The following is a 24,721-nucleotide window of genomic DNA, read 5'->3' as shown; positions in this document are numbered from 1 at the left end:
TCTGAGGGGACCTTGATCCTCTGCCCCCACCCCAGGCTGCATCATGTCCCTTGTGTAAGAAGAGGATGGGCTCAGGGGGCTTCATGGGTGCATGAGGGGGGGGCTTCAGTGACTTACCCAAAGTAGGGAAGGGCTCCAGCTCCCCCAGCCCCCCTGTCCTTTGGGATCACAGAGCAAACAGGACTCCCGACAAGGAGCAGCCCAGTAGGGCTGGACCCCAAAGGAAAGAGGGTCTGGGACACCCCCAGTGTCTGTCCATCAGCCCCCACGGTAGCTCCATCCCCCCTCCAGCAGCCCGGAGAGGTATCTGCTGTTCCCACCCCACTCAAGGGTCCCGGCCAGTCCCCCCGGGGCTGGCACAGCCCCCAGCCTCGCTGCCCAGGGGGCTGTGCCTCCTCCCCTGTGCCCGGGGAGCACTTGCCGCTGCGAGAGGAGCCCGGGAAGGGATCATCACCCTGCGAAGGGTTTGCAAGGACCCCCCAAAGCGGGCACCTCCGGGGAAGGGGATTGGAAAAGCCCCGGGGAAGATGCTCCCGGAGCGGAGGGGGTTGCAGGGGATTCCTTCCAAATCGGGCACCCCCGGAGAGAAGGGGAGATGTCGGAGACACAGCCCAGGAAAGGTCTCCGCGCTGAGGTGAGTGACCGGGGGAAGATGCGGCGGGGCGGGGAAGCTCTGCAGCCGCCGGCGGGGAGGGACGTGCCCGGGGGCTGGGTCCGTGCTGGTTCTTTGGTCCTCCCGGTCCCCCAGTGCCCCTCAGTGTCCCCCCTCCCCGGGTCCCCTCCGTCCCCATCGCCTCCTACCTGCCCGGGGACGAGCCGCCGTGCGCCAGCGCAGCCCGGGAGCAGCCGGCAGTGCCCGCAGCAGCGCGGGGCTGCGGGGGGGCACCGGCACCGGGGGGGCACCGGGGGCACGGGCGGCAGCCCCCGCCGGCATCCCTCACCCACCCCGGGGCCCCACGCACCCCCTCACCCCAGCGCCGGGGCGCTGCCCCACGCAGCTCCCTGCCGAGGGGCTCGGGGTGCAGCCCCCAGACCCCCCACAGCCAGGGGCTGGGGTGAGAGGAGAGACCTTCATTCCACTGGCAAGGGCTGGGGCGGCTCTGGGAGCATTGGGGGCACTGGGAGGTTTTGGGCAGTGGGAGCACCGGAGGCACTGGGGTACTGGGGGCACTGGAGCACTGGGAACACTGGGGGCACTGGAGACACACCAGTGTTGCTGAGTGTCCAGCAACCAGACACTGGAGCTGGGGTCCCAGACTGCCTGCAGACCCAGGCAGCCACAACCTGCCCCTGGGCAAGTCACCAGGGCTCTGCTGTAGATGCCATTTGTCTCTCCTGTGGGTCCCATCCTGCCCCGGGGGCTGCCATGGGGCAGGTGGGATGAGACAGCACAGGGGTGTTTAACACACACACAGAGCCCTGTGCATGCACTGAACTGGGAACTTCTCTCTATCTCCATGAGCCACCCACCACTGCCAGCACAGCCCCCTGTCCCCATCCCATCATTGCCCCAAGACACGGCCCAGTGTGGTTCCCCAGGGGCTGTGGGGACCCCCCCATGCACACCTCAAGCACCCCCATCTCCTCAGATATCCCCCCCAAGCCAGGTATTTTGGGGCTAGAGGGGACATTTTGGGTACTGTCCCCAGCAGGCAGATGTGGCTCTGCAGCATCCTTGGGTGTTCCAGTGGCTGGAGCTCAGCTGCTGACAGGGACCACCCCAAGCACTGGGACACAGCTCTGCTGCACACAGGGGTTGGCTCTGAAGAGGTGCCTTTGTCCACAGGGTTTTCTGTCTTCCTGCACCAGCTTCCACCATTTGCTGAGCCCAGGAGCGCTGAGCAGGGCCGTGGGGAGCAGATGGCAGGGGCAGATGGGAGCAAGAGCCACTCTCCTCCCAATTACACAAATAATCATGCGTGAAGTGATTAAAGCCACGGCCCCAGCGCTGCTCTGGGGGGCACTGAGGAAGGGGCTTGGGGAGAAGGACAGCTTGAGAGATCCACAATGGGGCTAATTCACCCCAAAATCTCCTGGGCACTGGGATCAGTGGGGCCAAGGGGTTGCAGGTGCCCATTGAGGGAGAGCTGGCACCTCCAGAGCTAAAATGCTGACCTGAAACAGGGCAGGAGCTGGGGATTGGCCCTGGTGAAGCAGCCAAAATCCACAGACACGGTTTGAAACACCAATGGGCAGCATTTGCTTGGTGCTGCTGGCTGGTGGAGACCACGGGAACCTCACTGTCCCCAGGGACGGGCAATTAGGGGTAATAAAGGCAATGTGGGGCTCTCGTGTTCTTTGCCTGTTGCTGGAGGCTCCTTCCTGCCCTTCACCTGCCAGGAATGAGAGGAGCTGCTGCATCCTGTGTAAGGAAGATGTTTGAAGAGGGGCATGGGATGGGAACAGGGACTGGAGCTTTGTTGTGAGCAGAAGGGCGAGGAAAAGGGAGGGAGAGGGGGCTGAGGCAACCTGAGCAGTGCTGAGGGGAAGAGGGGGGCCCTGAGCTGGGGGTGTCATTTCCCCTCTGCTAATCTTCATATCTATTTTAATCCCCCAGTGCAGGAGTGGCAGAGGGCACGACTGACGCAGGCTGATTTGAAAGCATCCCATTTTCGACTCAAACTCAGCCCTAAACCCACCTAATCCCCTGCACTGGAAGGGATTGGGGAGGGAGAGAGAGGATAACACGGGCACGGGGGGCACAGGCAGCCCCCAGCTGCCACCAAGCACTCGGTGATACACAAGCTCCCCCCAGCCCATCCATCCTCTCTGCCTCCCACAGCCTCCACCCCAAAGCCTCGGGTGGTTTTGGCTTGTAGCCATCTCTAGCCTCCTCTTGGTCCCTGCAGTGGGGCCGGGCACCGGGCTCATGCTCCCACTCGCTGATTTGGGGGATCAGCTGTGTCACAGGGAGCAGAATCATCTCCTGCAGGTGTCAGGGCCCCAGAACAGCCAGGGGCGGGCAGGGGGCTGGCTCGGGGCTGGCTCCGGGCTGGCCTCAGCTTTGCCGCAGCAGAGATGCTGCCAGGAGGATGCTGAAATGGCCGCGGGCACGGCGGGGAGAGACGTGGGTGTCGGCGATGCCCTGGCTTGGAGATTCCCCCTCCTCTTCCTCCTCCTTCGTCTCCTCCTCCTTCTCCTCCTCCTGGCAGGGAGTTCTGCAGGATTTTCCTGCCGTGTCAGAGCAGCCGGGAAGCCCCCGAGGCTCCGCCGCAGCCGGGCAGGGTGGGATGGAGCTGCCTGGAGATCCCTCCCCCGGGACGGGACATGCCCGTGTCCCCGCGCCCCGGCACGGGGCTGCAGGGCTCCGCACACACTCGTGTGCACACGGGGCAGCGTGTGCCGGGGTCAGGGAGTGCTGGCCCCGAGCGATCCAAGCTCAGCTGTGCCCGGGGTGCCCAGGGCTCTGCACACCCCGGCGGGGCATTTGGGGGCTTTAGTGGTTTAGGCTCCAGTATCAGCTGCCCCTTGTGCCCGCAGGAGCATCCTCACTGTGCCCATGCAGCTGGGGATGCCACAGGAGGAGCCCAGGCATGGCCAGGGCAGCTGTGGGTCCCCAAGACCATGCCCTGAGGAGGGTTAGTGCCCAACAGACAAACAGGCACCATCCCCACAGCCTGCAGGGGTACTGGGACGAGCTGGGAGGGGAGAGGGCAAAGCAAGAGGGACTCAGCCCTTGATTGTACCAACTAACTCAACCAGGGTGTCCCTGATACCCTGCAGCCCCCTCCCCATGGGCCCACGCTGGCCTCAGAGCTCGTCCCCATCCCCAGCCTGTCTGCGGGGACACGGCGAAGGGAAGCGAAGGCTCGGTGGGGTGAGGGACAGGGGCTGCAGGGAGAGCTGGGGATTAAAAGCAAATGCCCAGATAATGAGGATCTTTGGTAAAAAGCCCATTTGTATAATTTAAATCTCTAATAGGCTTCCTGGGATACAAAGCCCTTTGTGATGCCCAATCTCATCTGGATCAGGAGCCACTCGCTCGCTAAACCCTGCCTTAGCACCGAGGGGCTGCAGGGACGTTTCATAATGGGGCAGCTCCATCCCACCCCCCCCCGTGCCCATGGTGCCCATCCCCCCGTGCCCATGATGCCCACGCTGCTGCCCTGCAGCATGTACAGCTCTCCTTGCCCTGGCAGCTCCTGGGGCCGTGGGGCACCGTGGGACACACATCTGTCAGCACCTGGATATGTGTGTTCAGCAGCGCCCTGACGTGGAGCTGGGACGTGTCGTGGGGTAGTTTGGGCACAAGTGGGTCCACAGATGAATAAATGGCCACGGGGAGTGGCTGCAGCAGAGTTGAGAGGAAGAGTGTGCTGTGGGTATCTTAGAATCACAGAGTCATTTTGGTAAAGCCCTTGAAGCTGCTGCAGCCCCAGCCCTGCCCTCACCCTGCCCAGCCCAGCACTGACCCACAGCCCTCAGCACCTCAGCCCCACGGCTTTGGGATCCCTCCAGGGCTGGGCACTGCCCCAGCTCCCTGGGCAGCCTGGCACAGGGGCTCACACCCCTCTCAGGGAAACAGTTCTGCCTCAGCTCCAATCTCAACCTCCCCTGGGGCAACTTGAGCCCCTGTGCTGTTATTAATTACCGGGGAGCAGAGCCTGACCCCCAGCTCACTGCAATCTCCTTTCATCCTGATGCCCAGTTTTCTGTGCCACCTTCCCTGGCAGAGTCTGCAGAGGTGGAAAACCTCTGGATGTCTGTGCCATGGAGACAGTTTGTCACCATATCCAGAGGGTGACAGGGCTCCCCAAGATTTGTCAGCAAAAGCCCAGGGCCAGGTCTGCCCCAGCTTGTTCTGCCAGGGCATTTGGGGCTGCTGGACGTGCCCAGGGCTGTGGAGGGGGCTGCAGCTTGTCCCTTCTGTCACCCGCTGCAGGGCTTGGAGGTGATATCTCCATCTTGGTGGGGAGGGAATGGGGGGGACCAGACTGTCTGGCCCTGGGGTAGAGACCCCAGAGGAGTCTGGACCTTGGCCCCCAGAGCTCCACAAGAACTGGAGGGGTTAAACGCAACCTCCACTGCCTCCAGTACCAGCAGTGCCAGCAGTGCCACCAGTGTCACCAGTGCCACTGCCACGCGCGAGCCCCGGGCTCCCTCTCGTGGCATCTCGGCCCATCTCATGGGGAAGAGCCACACAGGCTCGGGGGGGGCAGCAGGATCGGGGGATGCCCGGATGGGGGGCACTGACCGAACTGGGGGTTGCTCCGACCCGAGGCGGGGGCGCATTTCCCCCGCGACCACTCCCGGCCCCGCCGGGACGCGCGTAACCGTGGGGTCGAGGCAAAGGTCCCCTCCCGGGGGCCCTGGAGAGATTTAAGGGGGCGGAGAGGGGGGGTGTCCTGGCTGCGGTCCCTCCGGCGCGGTGTGGAGCCGGTCCCGTTGCGGGGTGTCGGCAGATGGCAGCAGCGACCTTCGGCACCAGCCGGCACCAGCCGGCACCCCCTGCATCCCGCTGCACCCCCTGAACCCCCTGCACCGCCTGCATCCCGCTGCACCCCCTGCACCGCCTGCACCCCCTGCATCCCGCTGCACCCCCTGAACCCCCTGCACCGCCTGCACCCCCTGCATCCCGCTGCACCCCCTGAACCCCCTGCACCGCCTGCATCCCGCTGCACCCCCTGCACCGCCTGCACCCCCTGCATCCCGCTGCACCCCCTGAACCCCCTGCACCCCCTGCATCCCGCTGCACCCCCTGCACCGCCTGCACCCCCTGCATCCCGCTGCACCCCCTGAACCCCCTGCACCCCCTGCATCCCGCTGCACCCCCTGAACCCCCTGCACCGCCTGCATCCCGCTGCACCCCCTGCACCGCCTGCACGCCTTGCATCCCCCTGCATCCCCCTGCACCGCCTGCACCCCCCTGCATCCCCCTGCACCGCCTGCATCGCCTCCATCCCACTGCACCCCCTGCACCTCCTGCATCCCCCTGGACCCTCTGCACTCCCTGCATCCCCTGCATCCTGCTCCTGGGGCATTGCGGCTCAGGGGGACAGGATCTCCTGGGGGGAAGTCGCACGGGGTGGCCTGGATTTGGCGACATCCCTCTGTCCCCCCGCAGTGCCCTGGGGACTCCGGGGCCAGGACTGTCCATCTCAGGGGACAACGGGAGCATCTTCACACATCACATCCATTCCCTTCACGGGCTGTGGGAGGCAGCCCAGAACGAAAAGGGCCCCTCCAGGGCTCTGCTGCTCAGCGCTGATTTAGGGACAGTTTTCCATGTCACATATTCTCGGTGCTCAGCTGCTGCTGGAGCCCAGGGCGGCAGATTTAGGGTGAGATGGGACAGGACAGGGCTGAGTGTGAGGAGAGAGGTGTCTGGAGGCCTCCCCAGCGTCTGTCTGGTGATGTGAGAGGGAAGAGGAGCCACTGGTGAGCCTGAGGGTGTAATTAGAGCTGTGACTTAATTGGCTCACGGAGGACGCACGATGGGCGTCATGTGACTTGAATAATGATGTGCTGGTACCAGCTGGGGAGCTGGAGGAGGCTCCACACTGCACAGGGAGGCAACTGGAGCCCAGAGGGGATGTGGGGGGCCAAGAGACCCCCAAAGGCCTTGCTTAGTGCTGGGAAAGGAGAGGGACGATCACAGCATGGACCACCCTGTGCACCCAGGGACAGCCAGGACAGGAGAGAACCTCAATGACATCCCAGGGAACCTGCTGAGGATGGCAGATGTCACAGGGCTGGAAGAGAGCAAATGTTTCTCCTGTGTGTGGAAAGGGGGAAAGGAAAAAACCCCGGGAATGATGGTGTTCAGTGCACTCAGTCTCTGGAAAAATACCAGAACATATCAAAAACCCTCTTGTGGGAGGCTGAGAGGCAGCAGGGTGACAGGGAGCAGCCCTCTCATATCTGCCAGAAACGCTGCCTGTCCCGTGTGCCAGGGCTCAGCCTTGGCTTGCTGTCAGCCCAGGATGGGATCCAGCCCAGACACATTCCTGGGGCCAGCCAGGCAGCCCAGCTGCAGGGAGTTACTGGTTTTGTGTGACAATCCCACCTTCTCCCAGCTGTGGAGCATTTGAGGCTCCCTAGACAAGGTGTGGAGAGGGTAGCAAGAGGGAACATCCCATTGTGACCTCAGCTTTGCCTTTCTGCAGGCAGCTGGAGTCAGTTTGGCAGCTCGTGCCTGGAAGCCAGGGGCTCATGGTCCTGCTCTGAGTGTGCAGCCCATGGAGGAAGCACTGGCAGAAGCCCAGAGCCTGGCAGGATCTCCTGCCCAGCCTCATGCTCCAGTGATGGAGGGCCCAGGGGAAGCAGGATGTGGCAATCCCTGGGTGGCTGTGCCCAAACCCCAGCTGCATGTGGCTGGATTTGGAGCGGGCTTGAAGCTCAGTGCAGGCTACTCCAATGAGGGGCTGAGCCTCCCCTCCAGCTCAGGGCTGAGCCTCCCCTCCAGCTCAGGGCTGAGCCTCCCCACCAGCTCAGGGCTCCTGCTCCTCCCTGCACCTTCTCCATCGCTGAAATGATGAAAGTTTAATCTGCTGCTGGGCAGGAGATGAAAGGGAGGCACTGCAGGCACTTCCCTGGGAAGCAGCTGGCTGCAGCCCTGCTCCCGGCACTGCAATGGAGCGTGGTGTGGGCACTGCCCTGGCATGGCCCTGGCACAGTGATGGAGCACAGCCCCAGCACAACCCCAGCACAGCCCTGGCACTGCAGCGCAGACACTCTGCTGGGAATTGTCACCATCTCAGGCTGAGGAAAGAGGGTGATGGAATGGTGCACAGCTGGGCCTTGCCAGGACAGGATTGTCCCCTGGCTCTGGCAGAAGCTTTTTGGCTCTCTCTTGGGTGCTGGGTGCTCCTCTGGGAAGGAGTTTTGGTTCGTGGAGAGGCACTGGGAGCTCTGCAGGATTTCCTCAGTCTGTGCAGAGCTGGAGGGTCCCCAGCACTGCTGTGGGAGGACAGGAAGGGGATGGTGGCAGAGGCTGCCAACACCAAATCCCTCGCACCCAGCTGACTCCTCACTTTGTCCACCATGGCTCTGTTGACACCACTGGTGCAGAGCAGAGAGAAACCACCAGTCCATACACCAAACCATCCAGACCAGGCTCAGCACAAGCAGCAAGATCCCACTGATGCTCCTGGAGCCACAGGCCACACCTCAGTGAGTCCAGACCCGAGCCAGAGAGGTGTCAAATGAGTAACTCTGCTCAGAGAGATGGCTCAGGCCCCGCTGCCAGGTGCTGCCAGCCAGACCCATCCGTGTGTGCTGGGTCACAGGGCCCTTTCCTGCTGGCATCCTGTGGCCACCATGGCTGGTGCCACCCCAGGTGCTGGCAGCCAGAGCCTGGCAGGGGCAGGATGCACATTGCTGCTGCAAGGGCTGGAGCAGTGTCTCCCCATGCACTGTTCCATGGTTCAGCTGGTCACTGAGCTGGGGGATGGCTTCAGGTCCCTTCAACTTGTCACCATAAATCAGAGAGCTGCTGCCGGCTTAATTAACCTCAGGCACGGCTAATTTCAGGAGCTCATCTAATCCTCATTACCTCGGAATTTAGAGCCCGGCGACTCACAGGGGTTGTGTGAAACCCCGGCGGTGAAATGTCACCGAAGAGGGGGAGCTTGTGTCAGGATGGGAGCCCGTCTCCATCCCCCGGCGGCCTCGGGGGGGGCCCGGAGGGATCGGCCGGGGCTATGCGGGGACCCCGGCGGGGGCGAGAGGGGCAGGGCGGGGAAACAGGCGGGCAGCGGGTCGGGGTTGTGCGAGGGGGGTGCCGAGCCGCCCCCGTCCCACCACCCCCGGGGCCGGGGGAGGGACCGGAGCGGGGCTGCCCGGCGCTGCAGCGGGCGGAGCCGGGGCTCTGCGGGGCCGTGCCTGCCCCCGCCTCCCTCCCGAGCCGAACCGAGCCGAGCCGCGCTGAGCCGTGCCAGGCACTGCCGAGCCGAGCCGAGTCGAGCCGAGCCGAGCCGAGCCGAGCCGCGCTGAGCCGTGCCAGGCACTGCCGAGCCGAGCCGAGCCGAGCCGAGCCGAGCCGAGCCGAGCCGAGCCGAGCCGAGCCGAGCCGAGCCGCGGCGGTACCGGGCGGGCGCGGGCCCCGGCGCTCTCCGTGGTGCTGAGCGGAGCCGCCGCGCCCGCAGGACGCGCCGCCGGCGGGGCCCGGCCCGGAGCGGCTCGGCCCGGAGCGGCTCGGCCCGGCGCGGCGGCGGCGGCGGGGCCGGGGGATGGAGCCCTTCCTCGGCTGCACCGGCGCCGCGCTCCTGCTCTGCCTCAGCTACGCCGGGCTGCGGCCGGTGGACGCAGGTGAGGGCCGGCGGGCAGCGGGGACGGGCTGCCCGGAGCGGGAAAGGGGGGTTTCGGCGGCGGGGTTTGGGGTCTCTCCGCGGTGCACACGGGTGCGAGCAGTGGGTGAAGGGTGGGCTCTGCGTGGAGAGCGGCCGGGAAGGGCTGCGGTCAGGGGATGGAGTTCGGGGACATCGCCAGACGGGACTTTGTCGGTGATTGAGTTGGGGACAGACGGGTTGTTCCGAACACGCAGCCCCCCGGGGCCAGCGGCGGTGAGAGGCGCCGGGGTTCCGTCCCCACCGGTGTCCCAGCGCGGGCGCTTGCAGCCGGCTCTGCCCGGCAAAGGCAGCTGTGGCGACGTGACGTGAAACGGGGGCTGGGGGTGAGCAGGCAGAGCCCGGTGCCGGGCACGGGGGAGGTAAAGACCGTCCTAACCCTGAGCAGCGGCTCCTGCTCCGGGCTTGGGGCTCAACCAGAGTAGAGGAGGCAAAACCAGATGGGCTCTGGCAATGCCCATTAGCCTTGGAAACCCCCTTCCATGAGTCCTGCCGACCTCAGGCTGGCTGTGAACTGCTGACAGCCCTGGGAGCTGCTGGGGAAGCACCACGGCCACCAAGGAACCTCCTCACCAGGGGCACAGCGTGTCCCAGGCATTTAAACCAGGCCCCTTGAGCTGAGTGAGTCGTCTGAAGTGGGGGATCATTCAGGAAGCTGAAGGTCCCCATGAGCACACTCCAATTTTGCAGCGACCAGGACGTGCTCAGGTCTATTCTTCTCCCCTACATCATCTGAGCCTTCACCCAAGCGCCCCACACACGGCTGCCACATCTCAGCAAGGTGCTGGCGAGCGCTGCCCACAAACCCTCACCCCACCATGCAGCCCCAGCCCCAGGCAGATGTCCTCCTGGTCTCTGTGTAGCCAGACAAGGGCTGTCTTGCCCCCATGGCTGGGAGATGCTGGTGGAACAGCTGCTGTGATTTGCAGAACAGCTGATGGCTGGAATATCTGGCGCTCCAGGAGGCTGCGGGCGGCTGTCAGGGATGCAGATCTCCGGGGACCGGGAATGTCTGCACCCGAGAGTTGCTGGAGTCAGGTTCACCCTCGTCCTGCCTGTGCTGGGGCTGCAGCAACCCCCCAGATGCCTTCAGCTCTGCCACACACGTCCTTGGCCGGAGCCACTCTGAAGTTGCCATTTCACAGCTGCCAGAGCCAGGGAGATTAATGACACGTTCCCCAGAGGAGGGAGCGACGGGGGAAACACGGCGGCACGATGGAGGCGGCTGCGGTGCCAACAGCCCCCCTGGTGCTCTGCAAACTAGGCCACTTCCCCTGCTCTTCCTTATCCTTGAATCACCTCAGTCAGCAACGGAGAGTAAACATGGAGTTGTGTCCCTGCCTGTAACCGCCTTCTGCTCCCGCCTTACCGGCAGCGTTCCCGTGCTCTGAGGTGTCTGTGGCAGCTCTGTCAAGGCAGAGTCACCCTGCCCGGCCACCCTGGCCTGTGGTGGGGAGGCAGGAGGTGGCTCTGGGCTCTGATGAGGCTGCATGACCTTGGTGTTGTGCCACACACACTCCCTGCCTCCTCTGCCCGGGGTCTGCCTTGCCAAGGGTTGTGATGTGCTGTCCCCGCAGCCCAGCGAGGCAGCGAGCGTGTGCTGTCTGTGCTTGTCAGAGAGGGAAAAGAGGAATGAGGCTGTGGGGTGATTTCCCCAAGGTCACAAGGAGGTAGTGGCAGCAGCATCACCAGCTCTGTGTCCCCAGCTCCCCCTGATGATGTGGCCACGAGGCCACCAAGGTGTGCAAGCCAAGAGTCATTGCAAAAGCTCGTGGAGAGGAAACAATCCCCAGCAGGGCCAGCAGGGATGGAGCTCAGTGGTCCCTCCCCTTTGGAGCCAGAGTTCACACACGTGGGTTTAAATCACTGCCTGTTGTGAAGGGTTTGAAGCTGCTGACCCTGGGAGGGGAAGGGTGCAAACAGCTCCCTGCTGATGCAGCAAGGGCTGGTGAGTGAGCAGCACTGAGCATGAGCCCTGCTCTGAAGGAGGGGTCTGGCCACTCAGGACCATTGTTTGGCAAGGTGGTGCTAAGGTGAGCAAGAAGGGGAAGCAGGGCAGGGAGGACAAGGCAGCTGAGAAATAACCTCCAGACCAACACTGGTAGTCCCCAGCATCCCACCAGTGCCGTGTGGTGAAGCTCTCTGGCTCAGTCCCCCTGCTGCCTGCTCGAGAGGGTCCCTGAGAGAACAGTTGGGATGGTTGGCAACAGAAATCCAACTGAATTTTGCCTCAGCACTTGCTCTGCCAGCAGCCCCCTCGTTAGGTAATGAAGAGAGAGGTGAGCTGTGCTGGGTGTGGGGCTGCTGAGGGCTGTAAGAGCAGCAGGGTGATGCTGCACCATGCTGAAAGACTCCAAAATAGAGCAAAGCAAAGGGAACAACCAGGCTGTGGGTGCTGTTGCCCAATCTGTATCTCTCCAGGTGCACTCACCTGCTCCTCTGAGCCAGAGGAACTGAGCTCACCCATGGGCTGGGGATCAAAAGCAGCAGCGAGCAATAGGCTCAGCAGGCACAACAAAGCAGTGACAGGTCTGACAGCGATTTGGAGGCAGCAAACCAAGCTGCTCCAGCCCCTTCCCTTCTGATGGAGATCCCTGAGCAGCTGCTGGGCAGCGTCAGCTCTTTATTGATTTCTGCATTCAGCACAGGAGAGATTTAATTGAAAAGCGGAGGTTCTAACCTCGGTGTCGGCCTCTCAGCAGGGATGTTGCTGTGCAAAGCAGCCAGGGCTGTGCTATCCTCTTCCAGAACACTGTCTCCTGCTGGGAACGTGCATGTGGAACACAGGGATCCCTCCCAGAGGGGGAGTGCACACATTAACCATGTACAAATGGCAGGACCCAAAAGCAGCCCCGTGGCGTGGGGCCCAGGCACTGGTACCAAACACAGCCTCGTTGTTAACCAAACCCCTCTCAGTTTGGATAGTGCCCAGAGGCCAAATGAAGGCCTGACTCAATATTATTCAGTTAGAAGCAGCATTATATTGAGTTGGGTCCAAGAGCAGAGCTGAGGGAGCAGCCAGTGAGCTCCTGGCACAGGGCTGGGTACCAGCACCCAGCAGCAGGGTAGGAAGCTCCAGCCCCTGCTCTCTCTGTCTGCCTCTGCCAGATCTCTCTGATATTACATAGGTGTGGGCTCAGAAGAGCTAGAAAAGACCCCAGCACCACGGTCCTCCCAGACATTCAGGTCCTGGCTGAAAGGCCACAGCCATGACTCTGGTTGGCAGCGTTAAACCCCAAGTCACGGTGCTGGTGAGACCCGAGGGGATGGTGCCCAGCCTCAGGACACAGCCTGGCAGCACAGCACATTCTCCAAATTAGCAGCAGCCCTTCTTTCTGCCCCAAGGCATTCCTGATGGCCAGGCTGGACACTGAGCATTTCCCTGAGCAGGCTCCGTGCTCCTTGACAGCGTTTCCACCCGCACGTGTGGGCCCCTTCCCTGGGGAACCAGCAATGGGCCAGGGGAAGGGGGAGGCTGGGCTATTATTATCCCATTTGTGCAGGGGAGTGGGCGGTCAGGAGGAATTAATTGCCTCTTTCCCAGCCTGAAAAACCACCAGTTGGTCTTTCTGCTCTTTGAAATTGTCAGAGCCCAGTGAATAGCCCCCTGCCCTGCCCTGCTCCCTCCCACTGCCCCGCAGGCTCCCTCCATCCCCCTCTGGGGCAGCAGAACAACGTGCCAGCCCTTCCCACATCCCCCATGGAGCTGACAAGCAGTGACATGCATTCAGGAGCCATGCTGGGAGAGCACAGAAAGGCTGAGAGCAGAGAGCTTTGTCCTCACGCCGCAGGAGCGAGCAGCAGCGCTGCACGGGAGCAGCACACAGCAGCTTCCCACACGCTCCTTTCCCCTGGCAGGTCGTGTCCTTCCATCCCCTGTGTCTGCAGGGAAGGTCGTGGTGCAGGAATAAAGAGCAACTGGGATTTAAGGCTGCCATTCACTGCTTGCTGCTGGAAAAGGCACAGCAGCTTGCAGGGGGACAGCACTGAAGGAGAAGCTTCAGCGCCTCGGTGGGCATTCTGCTCACTGGCCCATGTGCTGGTGCTGGGAGACAGCTGAGCCTTTCACAGCAGGAAAGGGGCTGCTGTGGGGAGAGGAGGTGACTGAATGGGAAAAGCTGTGCTTGCAGCATAGCCTTAGCCATAAAGGCTGCAACTTCCAGGCACGTCCATGTGGCTGGGCTTTCCAGAACAGTTGGGTTCAGAAGGAGCTGAACCCCAATCCAGGTCCCCTGGGCTAGGGAGGTAAATCCAGGAATCACTCTCATTCCAAACCCACAGCCTGACAACAGGATTCAGCTGGCAGAGGGGATCTCCAGGGCTGGGACACTTCCACAGGTTCTTCCTTTTTCTTTAATGATGCCCCCAGCAGCCCAGCCCCACCAGGAGAATTCCCAGCAGAAGGTGCAAATTGAGGGTGGCTTTAAAAGAGAGAGATAAGAGGAGGGAGTGAGACTGAGCTAGAGGAGCTTGGACCATCTTCCCAGGGATGGCTTTGTAGCCCAGGTATGTCCCTGATCCTAGAGGTGCCAGGTGAGAAGCCCCAGTGTTTTGGACACCCCCTTTGCTCCCTCCACCACTCCCCCTTTCCCAGGTGATGGCAGCGGTGGGGTGGAGACAAACTTTTGCTCTCTTTCTCCCTCCCTATCCCATCCAGGCTGCATCTTTGATGGTGAGGTCAGCATAAGGGCCAGGCAGGTTGTTTCCTCTCCCTCCTGCACACAGATGTTGTGTTGATGATGAAAAGCCAGAGAGGAATCAACCCAGAGCTGTAAAGTATGTGTGTGGGGGGGGTTCTGTTTCTCACATCAAAGCCCATTAATAACCAGCAAAGCATTTAATGAGAGGCTAGAAGGAGCCTTCAGCATTAAGAGGGGATTAGGGGTGATATTTGCTTCTTGTGCCTCTGCTCTGAGTGGAGGTGGTTCAGACCTGCTCCTGCAAAAAGGTCTGTGGTGGGCAGGAATGAGGCAGGGCTGGGACACATGGCCCTGGGGGCTGTGGCACTGCCACTCCCCTGACAAAGAGTCTCTGTGGGAAGGAAACTAGACACAGTTTAAGGATGATTTGAAGCTTTGGAGCAGCTATTCCTGATTTAAAATGGTGATTTCATCCTCATTAATCTGGGCTTCCCCTGAAGGAGGGGGCTGCAGCTTCTGCTGGTGGGAGAATCCAAGCATCTCTTCCTCTGAGCACACAGCTCTGACTCAAATTTAGCCAAACAGATCTGAGTTTGCACCGTGTGACTTGCTCTGAGAGGCATCAGTCCCTGCTAAACCAGAGATCTTGCACCCTACGAGTCCCTCACAGGTGATGTGCGCTTCTCAGCACCTCTGGAGCAAACATGCATGGGAAAGGCTGTTTGCAGAGCATCTTCCTCACCCACAGTGAGGAAGGAACAGCCCCTGGGGCCATGTCACTGTGCCAGTTCCCACTCCACCAGCAGCTTCCCTGGCACTGCAGACAGAGGAGCAAAGGTTCCAGGAGTTGCACATGACTCTGGAAGGAGCCAAAGGTTTGGATTTGGCACCTCAAGGCCCTGCTCGAGCTGCTGACCCCCTGCAGCCACCTGGAAAACAGAAATTGCATCTTCTCCAACTGACTTCAGCCAGGCTGACAATGCAAAGAGCTGCAACTGGCCCAGGGAGCCAAAAGCAGTGCAGAGTGTCTTGGAACAGGGTTTAGATTTGAGAGAGTCATGATCTCATCATGCATCTCCTTGGAGAGGGGGGAAAAGTGCCCTCAAGGATTACAGCTTTGGTTCCAAATCATTTATTCAGCTCTGGGAGCAGGAAACTCATTTTCCTGCCTTTGTACTTCTGTCAAATTCTGTGTTTAATTCTCTTTTCATATGGCTTTTACATTGGCTTGACACCACTGATTTACTCCTGATCTGTGGCAGTGAAAGGAGAGGCACAGATCTGCCAGCTGACACTCACTGTCTCTGACTGCCTCATCTCTCCTTCAGGTGCTGCTGTGAAGGGGGTTTCTGGAGCACTCCCAGCCCCTCACAGCAGCTGCTTTCTCCCCTGTCTCCATCCAGAGTTTTCCTGCACGGGCTTTGTAGCTTTGCCAAGTCCTTCCCTTCTGCCTCACAGCCCTCCCCAACTCCCAGAGAGGTTGTTTGCTCTTCTCCAGCTCTGCTTGGTTCTTCCCCAACTCCCCCACATCTTATGTCATCAGGAAACTTGAACACTTCTTGTGCTGTGCATCCCTCAAGGTCACTCCTCTCAAAGGGGATGCAGCCACCAAGTTCCTTTTTTCCCAGCCTGAAGTTTTCTGCCTGATGCTCTGCTCTCTGTTCCTCTGGGGTTAATTCAGCCCTTTTCAAAGGCCTCCTCAGCCTTCACTGGGTAAATCAGTGGTAGCTCCTAAAAATACCCAGGAAAGACAACCAGCCCAGCATTGAACTGTTCAGCTGTGTTCTGAGAAGGGCAAAGTGTCTGGCTGCAGCTGGGGACTGGTTTGTCTCCCATCCCTCAGCTCCCTCATGTCCTCTGTGTGTTCTAGCAAATTCATCAGGCGTGACTCAGAGACCTGCCCTGGACACATTCCCATCTGCTGACTGCCCCTTCCTAAAATTAGACCCTCCTCTGGTCGGCTCAGTCACGGGGGAAGGTGAGGAGCTGCAGACCCACGTCCCTGCCTTGTGTCACAGCAGGGAGCTGAGTCCAGAAGGGCCTGTGGTGCTCATTCAGGCTGAGGAGCAGGATCCATCTTCCCTGCTCAGCTTGTCCTTGGCCCTGCTGCTGCAGTGGAGGGTGAGGATGAGAGAAGTTTCCATTCTCCCAGAGCTGGCTGAGGACCACTGCCTCATCTCCTGCAGCCCAGCCCCTGGGAGATGAGGATGCTCAGGGCTGCTGATTGAGAGGAGGGACACATCCTTCTATGATATCCTGGAGGCCACAATCTGCTGCTGCTTCTAAAGCCCCAAATCCATGTGAACTGAGCTGTGCCCCTTTTGGCTCACTGAAAGACTCACTAGAAACAGTCTGGGTGCCAAGAGCTTGCCCCAGACGTTCTGAGGGTCTCACTGGTGGGGGTGAGTCTCCCCTTTGCTAGAAAGGGGAGCTTGGAAGGCTGGACTGTCACTTGAGGAGGAGAGAAAGGGGTAAGATCATCTCTCTGCCAGGTGTAGGACAGCACTGACCTTCAGCTGGGGAATTCTGGGCTCCTGTTTTCTCTGGTCCCAGGGGAACATTCACTGGGAGTGAAGTCAGTGGCTAGGAGACACTGACACTACAGCAGGAATATTTTTGGCTACATTCAGGCGTCTGGGACTGACTATAAAACCCAACAAGTGTTACTGGAGACGTGCCCTGGTGACCCCAGCCCCAGCTGGGCAGAGTTGTGTGATGGCTATAAAGCAACTGTAGTAATGTTCTTTGATGCGAGTCAGGAAACAAATGACTCCTCCCGAGCTCCTGGAGGGTGTCACAGGTCCAGCCTCGTTAGCCTTTGGGTTCTGGGCACAAGCTGGAGGTTGGGAATCAAATTTGACTAGAGGAGAGGGAACAGGAGTCCAAGTTGCTGCACAGAGCACTGGAAGGGCTGTGCCAAGCCTCTCAAAGTAAAACTCTCCCCCTGAGATGCCAAGAAGGGCTTTGCACTGTGTGGTTCCCTTGGGAAGAGGCTCCTGGTGAGGGGGTGCAGCAGGGCAGGAGCCTGGCCCATGCTATGCAGATCCACCCTCAGCTGTGCTGTGGGCTTGGGAACAAACATGAAACATGGAGCCTCCTTGGCTACTGCTGTCTTGCCCTGTTCCTTCCACACCACAGTGGTCCACGAGGCTCTTGTCCCTGTTCTGTGCTGTTGGCTGTAGGCAGCTGGTTGCTGGATGTCCTCTGACCATGCCCATCAGCTGCAAAACATGGAGACAAATTTCTCTGTCAAACTAATAGGGGAAAGCAAAAGAAACACTTGCATTTAGCAGCCCTGAACTGCAAACCTCCAGAGTGCTCATCAAAGCCCTCGGTTCTCGTACTTCCAGGGCAGACTTTGCCTTTCCTGCCAGCTGTCACTGTCAGACCCTGATGGGACACAACAGATTCAACAGCAAAGTGCCACGTGGCTGGGAAGGAGGTGAACAAGCTCCTCTGGTGTGCTGTGTTGTCAGAAGCAGCTCTTTCTGAGGGTCAGTGGTTTCACATGTGTCCAATGCAACTCAGGTCGCCAGCAGAGACCTCCAGACCCTCACTGGTCATTAAGACCTGGAGTCCCTGTCATTTCCATGCCTGGTACCCAGAACCTCACCCAGGAAGGACCCTGAGGAAGGTCCTTTCCCCTCCCCTCTGTGCCTTTGCTCTGTGTCCTGCCCATGGCTCTGCTAAAGGCTCTGCTCTCCCTCCTTGCAGACAGCCCGTCGGCCCCGGTCAATGTCACAGTCAAGCACCTGAAAGCCAACTCAGCCGTCGTGACTTGGGACGTTCTGGAGGATGAAGTTGTCATTGGATTTGCCATTTCCCAGCAGGTATGATGCCTACAGTTGCACAGTGTTGGTCATGCTCATCTTCACCCCAGGTCCCTGCAGTTCCTGAGCTCTCTTGCTGCACTTTAAGCCCGTTCCTTCTCGTCCTGTCCCTTTCTGCTCTGGGAGGGGACTTGGCTTCCCGACCTCTTTGCTGCAGCATTTCATGTGTTGGAGGCTGCAGAGAGGAAAGGGCCCAGTGGTCTCTGTGGTGGACAGGGCAGGAAGCAGTGGTCTTAGATGACAGCAGTGCCAGTGGGAGGCTTCTCCACCACTCTGTGCTCTCCTCTCTCGGCTTCCAGAAGAAGGACGTGCGGATGCTGCGCTTCATCCAGGAGGTGAACACCACCACCCGCTCCTGTGCCCTCTGGGACCTGGAGGAGGACACTGAGTACATTGTGCATGTCCAGTCCATCAGCATCCAAGGCCAGAGCCCTGCCAGTGAGCCAGTCCTCTTCAAGACCCCCAGGGAAGCTGAAAAACTAGCCTCTAAAAATAAAGGCAAGTGTGGGTGAGTTCCTATGCAGCCCCTGGGATGCCCAGGCAGTGTAGGGCTGAGCTTGTAGGGATGATCTACAAGCCCAAAGCACAGCTCATGCTGCTGGCATGACCAAGGACCCTCTCCCTGCTAGCTCTGGCCCTGACACACGTGATTTGAGTCAGGGGCACTGTTTCAGCAGTGTTAGTGCAGCCTGAGCTGTACCATTAGGACTCACCATCTCTCTTTCCCCTGGTGCAGATGAGGTGACAATGAAGGAGATGGCGAAGAAAAACCAGCAGCTTCGAGCAGGGGAAATCCTCATCATTGTTGTGGTGTTGTTCATGTGGGCAGGTCAGTTCTATCTGTCAAAGGCATGTGATATCCCTCCAGCCCACTGCCTTGCTTGGCTGTAACCATGTAAGAGTTGAAAAGAAACCCTTTCCCCTGAAAGGGCACCGTGTGTTCAGCTGTGAGGGCACCTCAGCTCCCTGGGCAGCATCACGAGTGCCAACAGAGGGCAACCAGAGTCTGAGCTGGCCCAGCAGGGGCCAGATAGTGGACTTGATGAACTAATTGCCTAATTCCACCTGCCTAATCCTGTAATCTCAGTTTTTCACAGATAGTGGGGCTGGAAGAGCCCTGCAGAGCTGCTGCAGCCCCAGCCCCTGCTCCAGCAGCTTCCCCTGGCTCAGGGGGCACAGGAACGTGTCCAGGCGGGGTTGGAAACCTCCTGAGAAGGAGCCTCCACACCCTCCCTGGGCAGCCTGGGCCAGGGCTCCCTCACCTCAGCACCAAAGGAGCTTCTCCTCCTGTGCCAGTGGAACTTCTTGTGTTCTAGTTTATTTCCATTACCCCTTGTTCTGTCCCCCCATCCTCCTGACACACACCCTTTAGGGATTTATCAGCACTGATAAGGGCCCTCTGAGCTCAGGCTTCCCTTCTCCAGGCTGAACAGCCTCAGGTCCTGCAGCCTTTCCTCCTCACACACACATTCCAGCCAGCACTGATGCCAATGCCCTCAGCCATCCTACTGGGTGCCACAAGCCCTTCAGATGATACAGGTCACTGTAATTATTTGGCTATTCTATGGCTCCAACTCTCATGCAAAACAGAAATGTAAGAGCCTTGCTCTCAACACCCACTGTTCCATATGCACTAAAAGCCACTTCAAAAGCCATTAAAATAATGGAAGCATTGAAAGGGCAAATGGCCCCAAACATCAAAACACCAGCAAACCTGGATCCTTTCAACATCCACCCTTAAAATACAAAGAGCAGTATTTAATGGGAAGAGGAGAGACATGAGCAGACAGATATTAGCTGAAAGGAAACATCTGCATGAGCTTGGGGTGGTGGGAAGAGGAAGGACTGGCATCAGCTGCAAGCTGCAGACCCAAAGACAAATTGGAGACAAATTTTGGCAACCTTTTGAAATCCCACCTTAGTCCTCCTTACACCTTGCAGCCACTGATCCTCCCAATCCAAGCACAGGCTCTGCCTCAGGACAGCTGCTGTAGCATATGATTTTATAAGCAGGAGGACAAGCCCAGCTGCAGCTGAGAGCACCCAGAGCTGTGGAACCAACTCCTCACTTTGCTGTGGGATGTGATGGGCACTGCCACTAACACAGCCCCTAGCAGAGCATGAGATGTTCCTTCAGCCTGCAGATCCCTCTCCAGGACTGTACATTAAACTCCCAAAGAGAGCCAAGGGTTTCCCAACACGACTTTGGGACCACGTTGTAAGAGAGCTTACAGCAAACTGTACCCAGGGCACATCTCATATGTTTTAAACCAGAAAACAGAGAGAGGAAAATGCCTCTGAGTCCTGCTCCATCAGCTTAGCACGTCTGGAGTGGCTGCAGCCAGCCCTTCAGCCTGTTCAGCTGGGAAATCACATGCATGAGTTAATGGGAAATAAAGTTTGCACATGTTTGTTTTCTATGTGGAGCCCCATCCTCCCCTGGCTGCCAGTCAGCTGCTGCCTCTGCTGCAGCCTCAAACATGAACGGAACAGCTTTTGCTCTCTGAGAGTCACAGAGCACGTTGCCCAAGGGAGAACGGTTCAGGTGACCCAAGGAAATTGGCAGGATGGGAGATGAGCTCCGTGCTAAATCCATGATCCATGACAGACAGCTTTTGCTGCTCAGTGTTTATTCCCCAGGTCTCACTCAAACCACTTTTCCAGCACAGAGCCTGTGAACAGAGAATTTCCCTTGGTCAGGACAGGAGCCCCCTGCAACAGCAGCGAGTGGCTGATGATTCTGACAGCTTCTAGTCCCAAATCTGCAGTTTGGGGAGTGTAACAGCACAACCTCTAAAGCTCTGGCAGCTCTGCTGCTGTGCAACAGTCCTGACTTGTCAGGGCTTGAGGTGAGCTACCTCTGGGGAGAGATGTGAAGAGAAAACCAGCCACTGACCCTAGATCTGCCAACAGAAGAGAGGGATGGAGGGATTCACCGTGTCTGCACACTCTGCAAGGTTTCTTACCAGGGACTCCAGGTGGCTCAGGACCAGACTCACACATATTCCTTTCCCCTGAGTTTACCAGGAGATATTTACCTTGCCAGAGTCTGCACAGCACTTGTCACTGCAGCTGACAACCACATGAAAACCTCAGCTAAAAGCTTTGCAGAACCTCTAGTCCCAAATCTTCAGCATTTCAGTTTCCCTTGTGCACATTCCAATCCCAATGCCCTGCCAGCACAAGCAGTGATGAATAACATGAATTGACTGAACAACTGATTCACCCTCCTCTGTAGTATCATCTCAAACTCAGATCAGAGGCAGAGCAAAGAATTTGCTAATGCCACAATTTCCCTTCTAGCCAGATGAGTTACATTGAAAGAGGAGAGTGGGTGGGAGGAAAAGCTCTCTCTGCATCCAGTCTCCAGATACAAAATCCTCTTTCTGGCTCAACCTGGCCTGGCCATAACTTGAATGTTTCAGCAAACACAGACTGGAACCAGCCTGTGCCCAGGGCTCTGAACAAGACCCAGGCTCCTGTGCTGTTGTATTTCTGGTATCCTTCACAGCACTTTTTGCCTCTTTCTGCCTGAGTTCCACCATCAGAAATCAGAGGGGTGACTGTGGCAGATGGCAACTTACTCTCCCAGGATCAGCCAGTTGTTCTCATACCCCAGAAGGAATGTGGACCACTGTGTTTATCAGTGACACCCAGGGGCAGCTGCCTTAACACCACCTGGCTTCACAGAGCACTTGGTGCTGATCCACTGAAAGCTTTACAGCTGTTTTGCTATTAGGGGAGCTGGGATATGTTGCAGTAAGGGAGCAGCAGCATCTGCCTGGCTCTACTCAACCTCCACGGTTGGAATCTGCAGACAGACAAGTCATTTGGTCAAAATGTCACCACACGAGCTCCAGTGAAAGACATTTGCAGCCTTCTTGTGTGTCTCAGCTGCCCCTGCTCTGCTCCTCACGTGCTGTGTGGGAGGAAATTTCCACTGGCAGCTCCTGCTGCCGTCACTGCTGCGGATTTGCAGATGTTGTCCTGCTGCTCAAAGGGCCCTGGCTGCTCCCACCTGCAGGCAGGTATGATACCTGCCTCTCAGCTGCCAGCTCCAGCTCCTTCTCTCTGCTCCAGAGGAGAAAGATCAGAGGACACAGGTTTTGTCACTAACCAGAAATTGCAGGAGCTCCAGTGTTTGCAAAGCAAAGATCCCATTGTGGGGTTGATCACTGCCAAGGAGGGGCTGGAAACACTTGTCCCATTGAACGACAGGGAGGTTGGAATATAATGCATCTTCTGTCTTTCTAACTAGCTTAGCATGGGATGAGGCATGGAGGAGGAAAGAGCCAGAGGGCTGACTGGCTGTGGTAGGAGAGGATCCTCAGGAGCAATTGTGGATGCTGCTGAGATCTCTACCCGGAGGCACGAAGCCGGCTGGCAAGGGAGGGAATCTGATCTGTGCAGGCTCCAGGGGCTGAGCTCATTTGTGTTTTCACTAATGCTTTTCCCTGTTAGGGGTGATCGCCCTGTTTTGCAGACAGTACGATATCATCAAAGACAATGAGCCAAACAACAGCAAGGAGAAAGCCAAGAGCGCCTCTGAGAGCAGCACCCCAGAGCACCAGAGCGGGGGGCTCCTGCGCAGCAAGGTGAGGGGGCTGGCGTGGCAGGCACTGGGGATGTGGCAGGCACTGGGGATGGGGCAGGCACTGGGGGATGGGGCACACACTGGGGGCTGGCGTGGCAGGCACTGGGGGATGGGGCAGGCACTGGGGGATGGGGCACACACTGGGGGATGGGGCACACACTGGGGGATGGGGCACACACTGGGGGCTGGCGTGGCAGGCACTGGGGGATGGGGCACACACTGGGGGATGGGGCACACACTGGGGGATGGGGCACACACTCAGCTTCCAGCTGGGCCTCAGCTAAATTACCCAAAGAGCAGCCTCTGCTAAACATCCTCCCCCCAGCCTCCTCCCTCCAGCTGGGATGCAGAAAACAACCTCCCCTTCCCATGCAGGGACACCAGTAGCACGGCTCCATGAGCAGCCTGAGCCTCCCAGACCAGCACTTCACCCCCACCTCTGGATTAGCCCTCAGTAGCACAGCTTTCAGCCCCTATTTCTGAACTATCTGAACACCTCTGGAAGAAATGTCCTGAGCCCTGCTGCAGTCACTGAGCTGCTCAGGTCCTGGCCCCCAGCAGCCCTTAGATGACATGATGAACACTACTCTTGCAATTAAGCAAAGAGCTGCTCAGCAGGAGCGTGGCTGGTAGCCCATGTGATGTTAAAGCTCTGCCATATCCCTCATGTGAGCAGCCTCCAGCCTATAATTTACACCAGCTTATTGCAATTAATGTGTTTCTCTTCACAACTTGCACTCTGGCACTTCCCCACCATTCACATCTCCTCATCATTTGAGATGCTGCACCAGTCCCTGCTCGCTCAGGAGCAGACAGTGATGAACCACACAAACCCCAGAGCCCTTTCTCACTATCCTGAGGGAGCAGGGATGAGAACATTCAGAAAAACAAAAACCCTGATCAGCTCACTGCTCTCACCTCTCATGTGGATCTTATTTCTTTTCTTCCTTTGTCTCCTCTTCTAGTTTCCAAAAAACAAGCCCTCAGTGAACATCATTGAAGCGTGACAGGCTGCCATCTGATAGATGGACTCCATTCCTCACTCTCACTTTCTGCCTCTGAGCCTTGATGACTAGGGAGGTGAAATATTGTTGGAGCCATTTAGAAAGGAGCTGGCACACAGCTCCTTGTCTGTGTCCTGCAAAACATCTGGCCAGAAAGAAAAACCCTGCAAAAAAAAACCCCACCCCACCAAGCCCTGAAACCCAAACAATGATGGAAAAGCATCAGAGAGCTGCTGCCAGTGACCCTGTGCTGGACTGGACATCACCTGGGCTGGAGCAACGTCTCACCCACTCCACTCTCACACTTTGTCTCTTCTGTCTCACTGTCACTTCACCTCGACAGTTCCTGTGGGCTCAGGCATTGGTCACTCTCACTCCTGTCCCAGCAAGGAAGGAGGAAAGCTCCTGGCAGACAGGACTGGCCACCAGCTCCGTGCTGCTGCGTGGTCCTGGCTCGCTTCACCCCATGGCTGTGTGATGTAACACACCTGGCAGGTGGGGAGTTAAAACAGCAACAGAAAAAAGAAGAAGAAGAAAAAAGCATCCCCCAGTTCCAGCTGGCACTGGGAGAAGGTCCCTGGAACTCCAGTTAGGCTGCAGCACACGTCTCCACTGGTGCTCTTCACCTCCAACACTCGGGACACATCAGCCACCGAGGCACAGCCCAAGACCAGGGGACACCAGAAGCTGTTCTTTAAGCTTCCAGGATAATTCCAACCATTGTCTTCGTGGTAGTTTTGAACTGGGCCTGAGTCCACCACCAGTGTGCTGAGAAGGTCCAGAAAATGTAGCCAGTTAGCAAAAAACAAGGGAAAAAGGAAAAGAAACCCCCTTCCCAAGGCCAGCTGCTATGCAAGGGCTCCAGCAGCAAGAGTATGGGTGTGAAATGCTCTTGCCCTAAAGGGACCTTTTTCTGAGGGCTTAAGTTCTTAAATTGCTGCTTCTAGCAGGGTTCCTGTGAGAAGTTCTGGCTCTCCTTCCACTCCCTGTCTGCAGTGGCAGGTACCTGCTGGAGACAGCCCTCCCTAAAAAGAGTGACAGGAGCAGGGAAGGGGATGAGGTTCTCCTCTCTCTTACCAAGTGCTTGATGTTTGTAAGCTGACAGGATCCCAGGGATTGCTGGTGCTCTGGAAGCTGGTAGCTGCAAGTCCATCCCATGGAAGAGTTACTCTTTGTAGTGTGTCTGTGTTTATTGAATTACTCCACGAGACCACTCCATATGCACTGGGAGATGAGGCAAGATCCTACTTGTGCCATGAAGTACTGGGGCAGGTTGGCCTGAGTAGGGTTTGAATCTCGTCCTAAGAAGCCTGCACTCAGATGAGCCTGGTTTAAAAATCCCTGCAAAGAAACAGGCAGTGACAGA

At 58.4% G+C, this 24,721-nt stretch overlaps 1 protein-coding gene across 1 annotated transcript; it reads left to right on the top strand.

Annotated features, from left to right (window-relative positions):
* The first annotated feature begins 9,170 nt into the window (after nt 1–9,170).
* Nucleotides 9,171–23,358, top strand: FNDC5 (fibronectin type III domain containing 5). Its single transcript, XM_062014591.1, has 6 exons — nt 9,171–9,249; nt 17,642–17,757; nt 18,057–18,255; nt 18,494–18,586; nt 22,219–22,352; nt 23,317–23,358. Exons 1-6 carry the CDS (start codon nt 9,171–9,173, stop codon nt 23,356–23,358), a joined length of 663 nt encoding a protein of 220 aa, XP_061870575.1.
* The last annotated feature ends 1,363 nt before the right edge of the window (nt 23,359–24,721 follow it).

Source organism: Colius striatus, chromosome 24, assembly GCF_028858725.1.
Source record: "Colius striatus isolate bColStr4 chromosome 24, bColStr4.1.hap1, whole genome shotgun sequence".
Taxonomy (NCBI): domain Eukaryota; kingdom Metazoa; phylum Chordata; class Aves; order Coliiformes; family Coliidae; genus Colius; species Colius striatus.
This window is presented reverse-complemented; position numbering and strand designations above follow the sequence as displayed.

Coding starts and splice junctions, on each gene's coding strand:
- FNDC5 (XM_062014591.1), top strand. CDS start 9,171: ATGGAGCCCTTCCTCGGCTGCACCGGCGCCGCGCTCCTGCTCTGCCTC. Junction 9,250..17,641: donor GCTGCGGCCGGTGGACGCAG/GTGAGGGCCGGC, acceptor CCCTCCTTGCAG/ACAGCCCGTCGGCCCCGGTC. Junction 18,256..18,493: donor ACTAGCCTCTAAAAATAAAG/GCAAGTGTGGGT, acceptor CCCCTGGTGCAG/ATGAGGTGACAATGAAGGAG.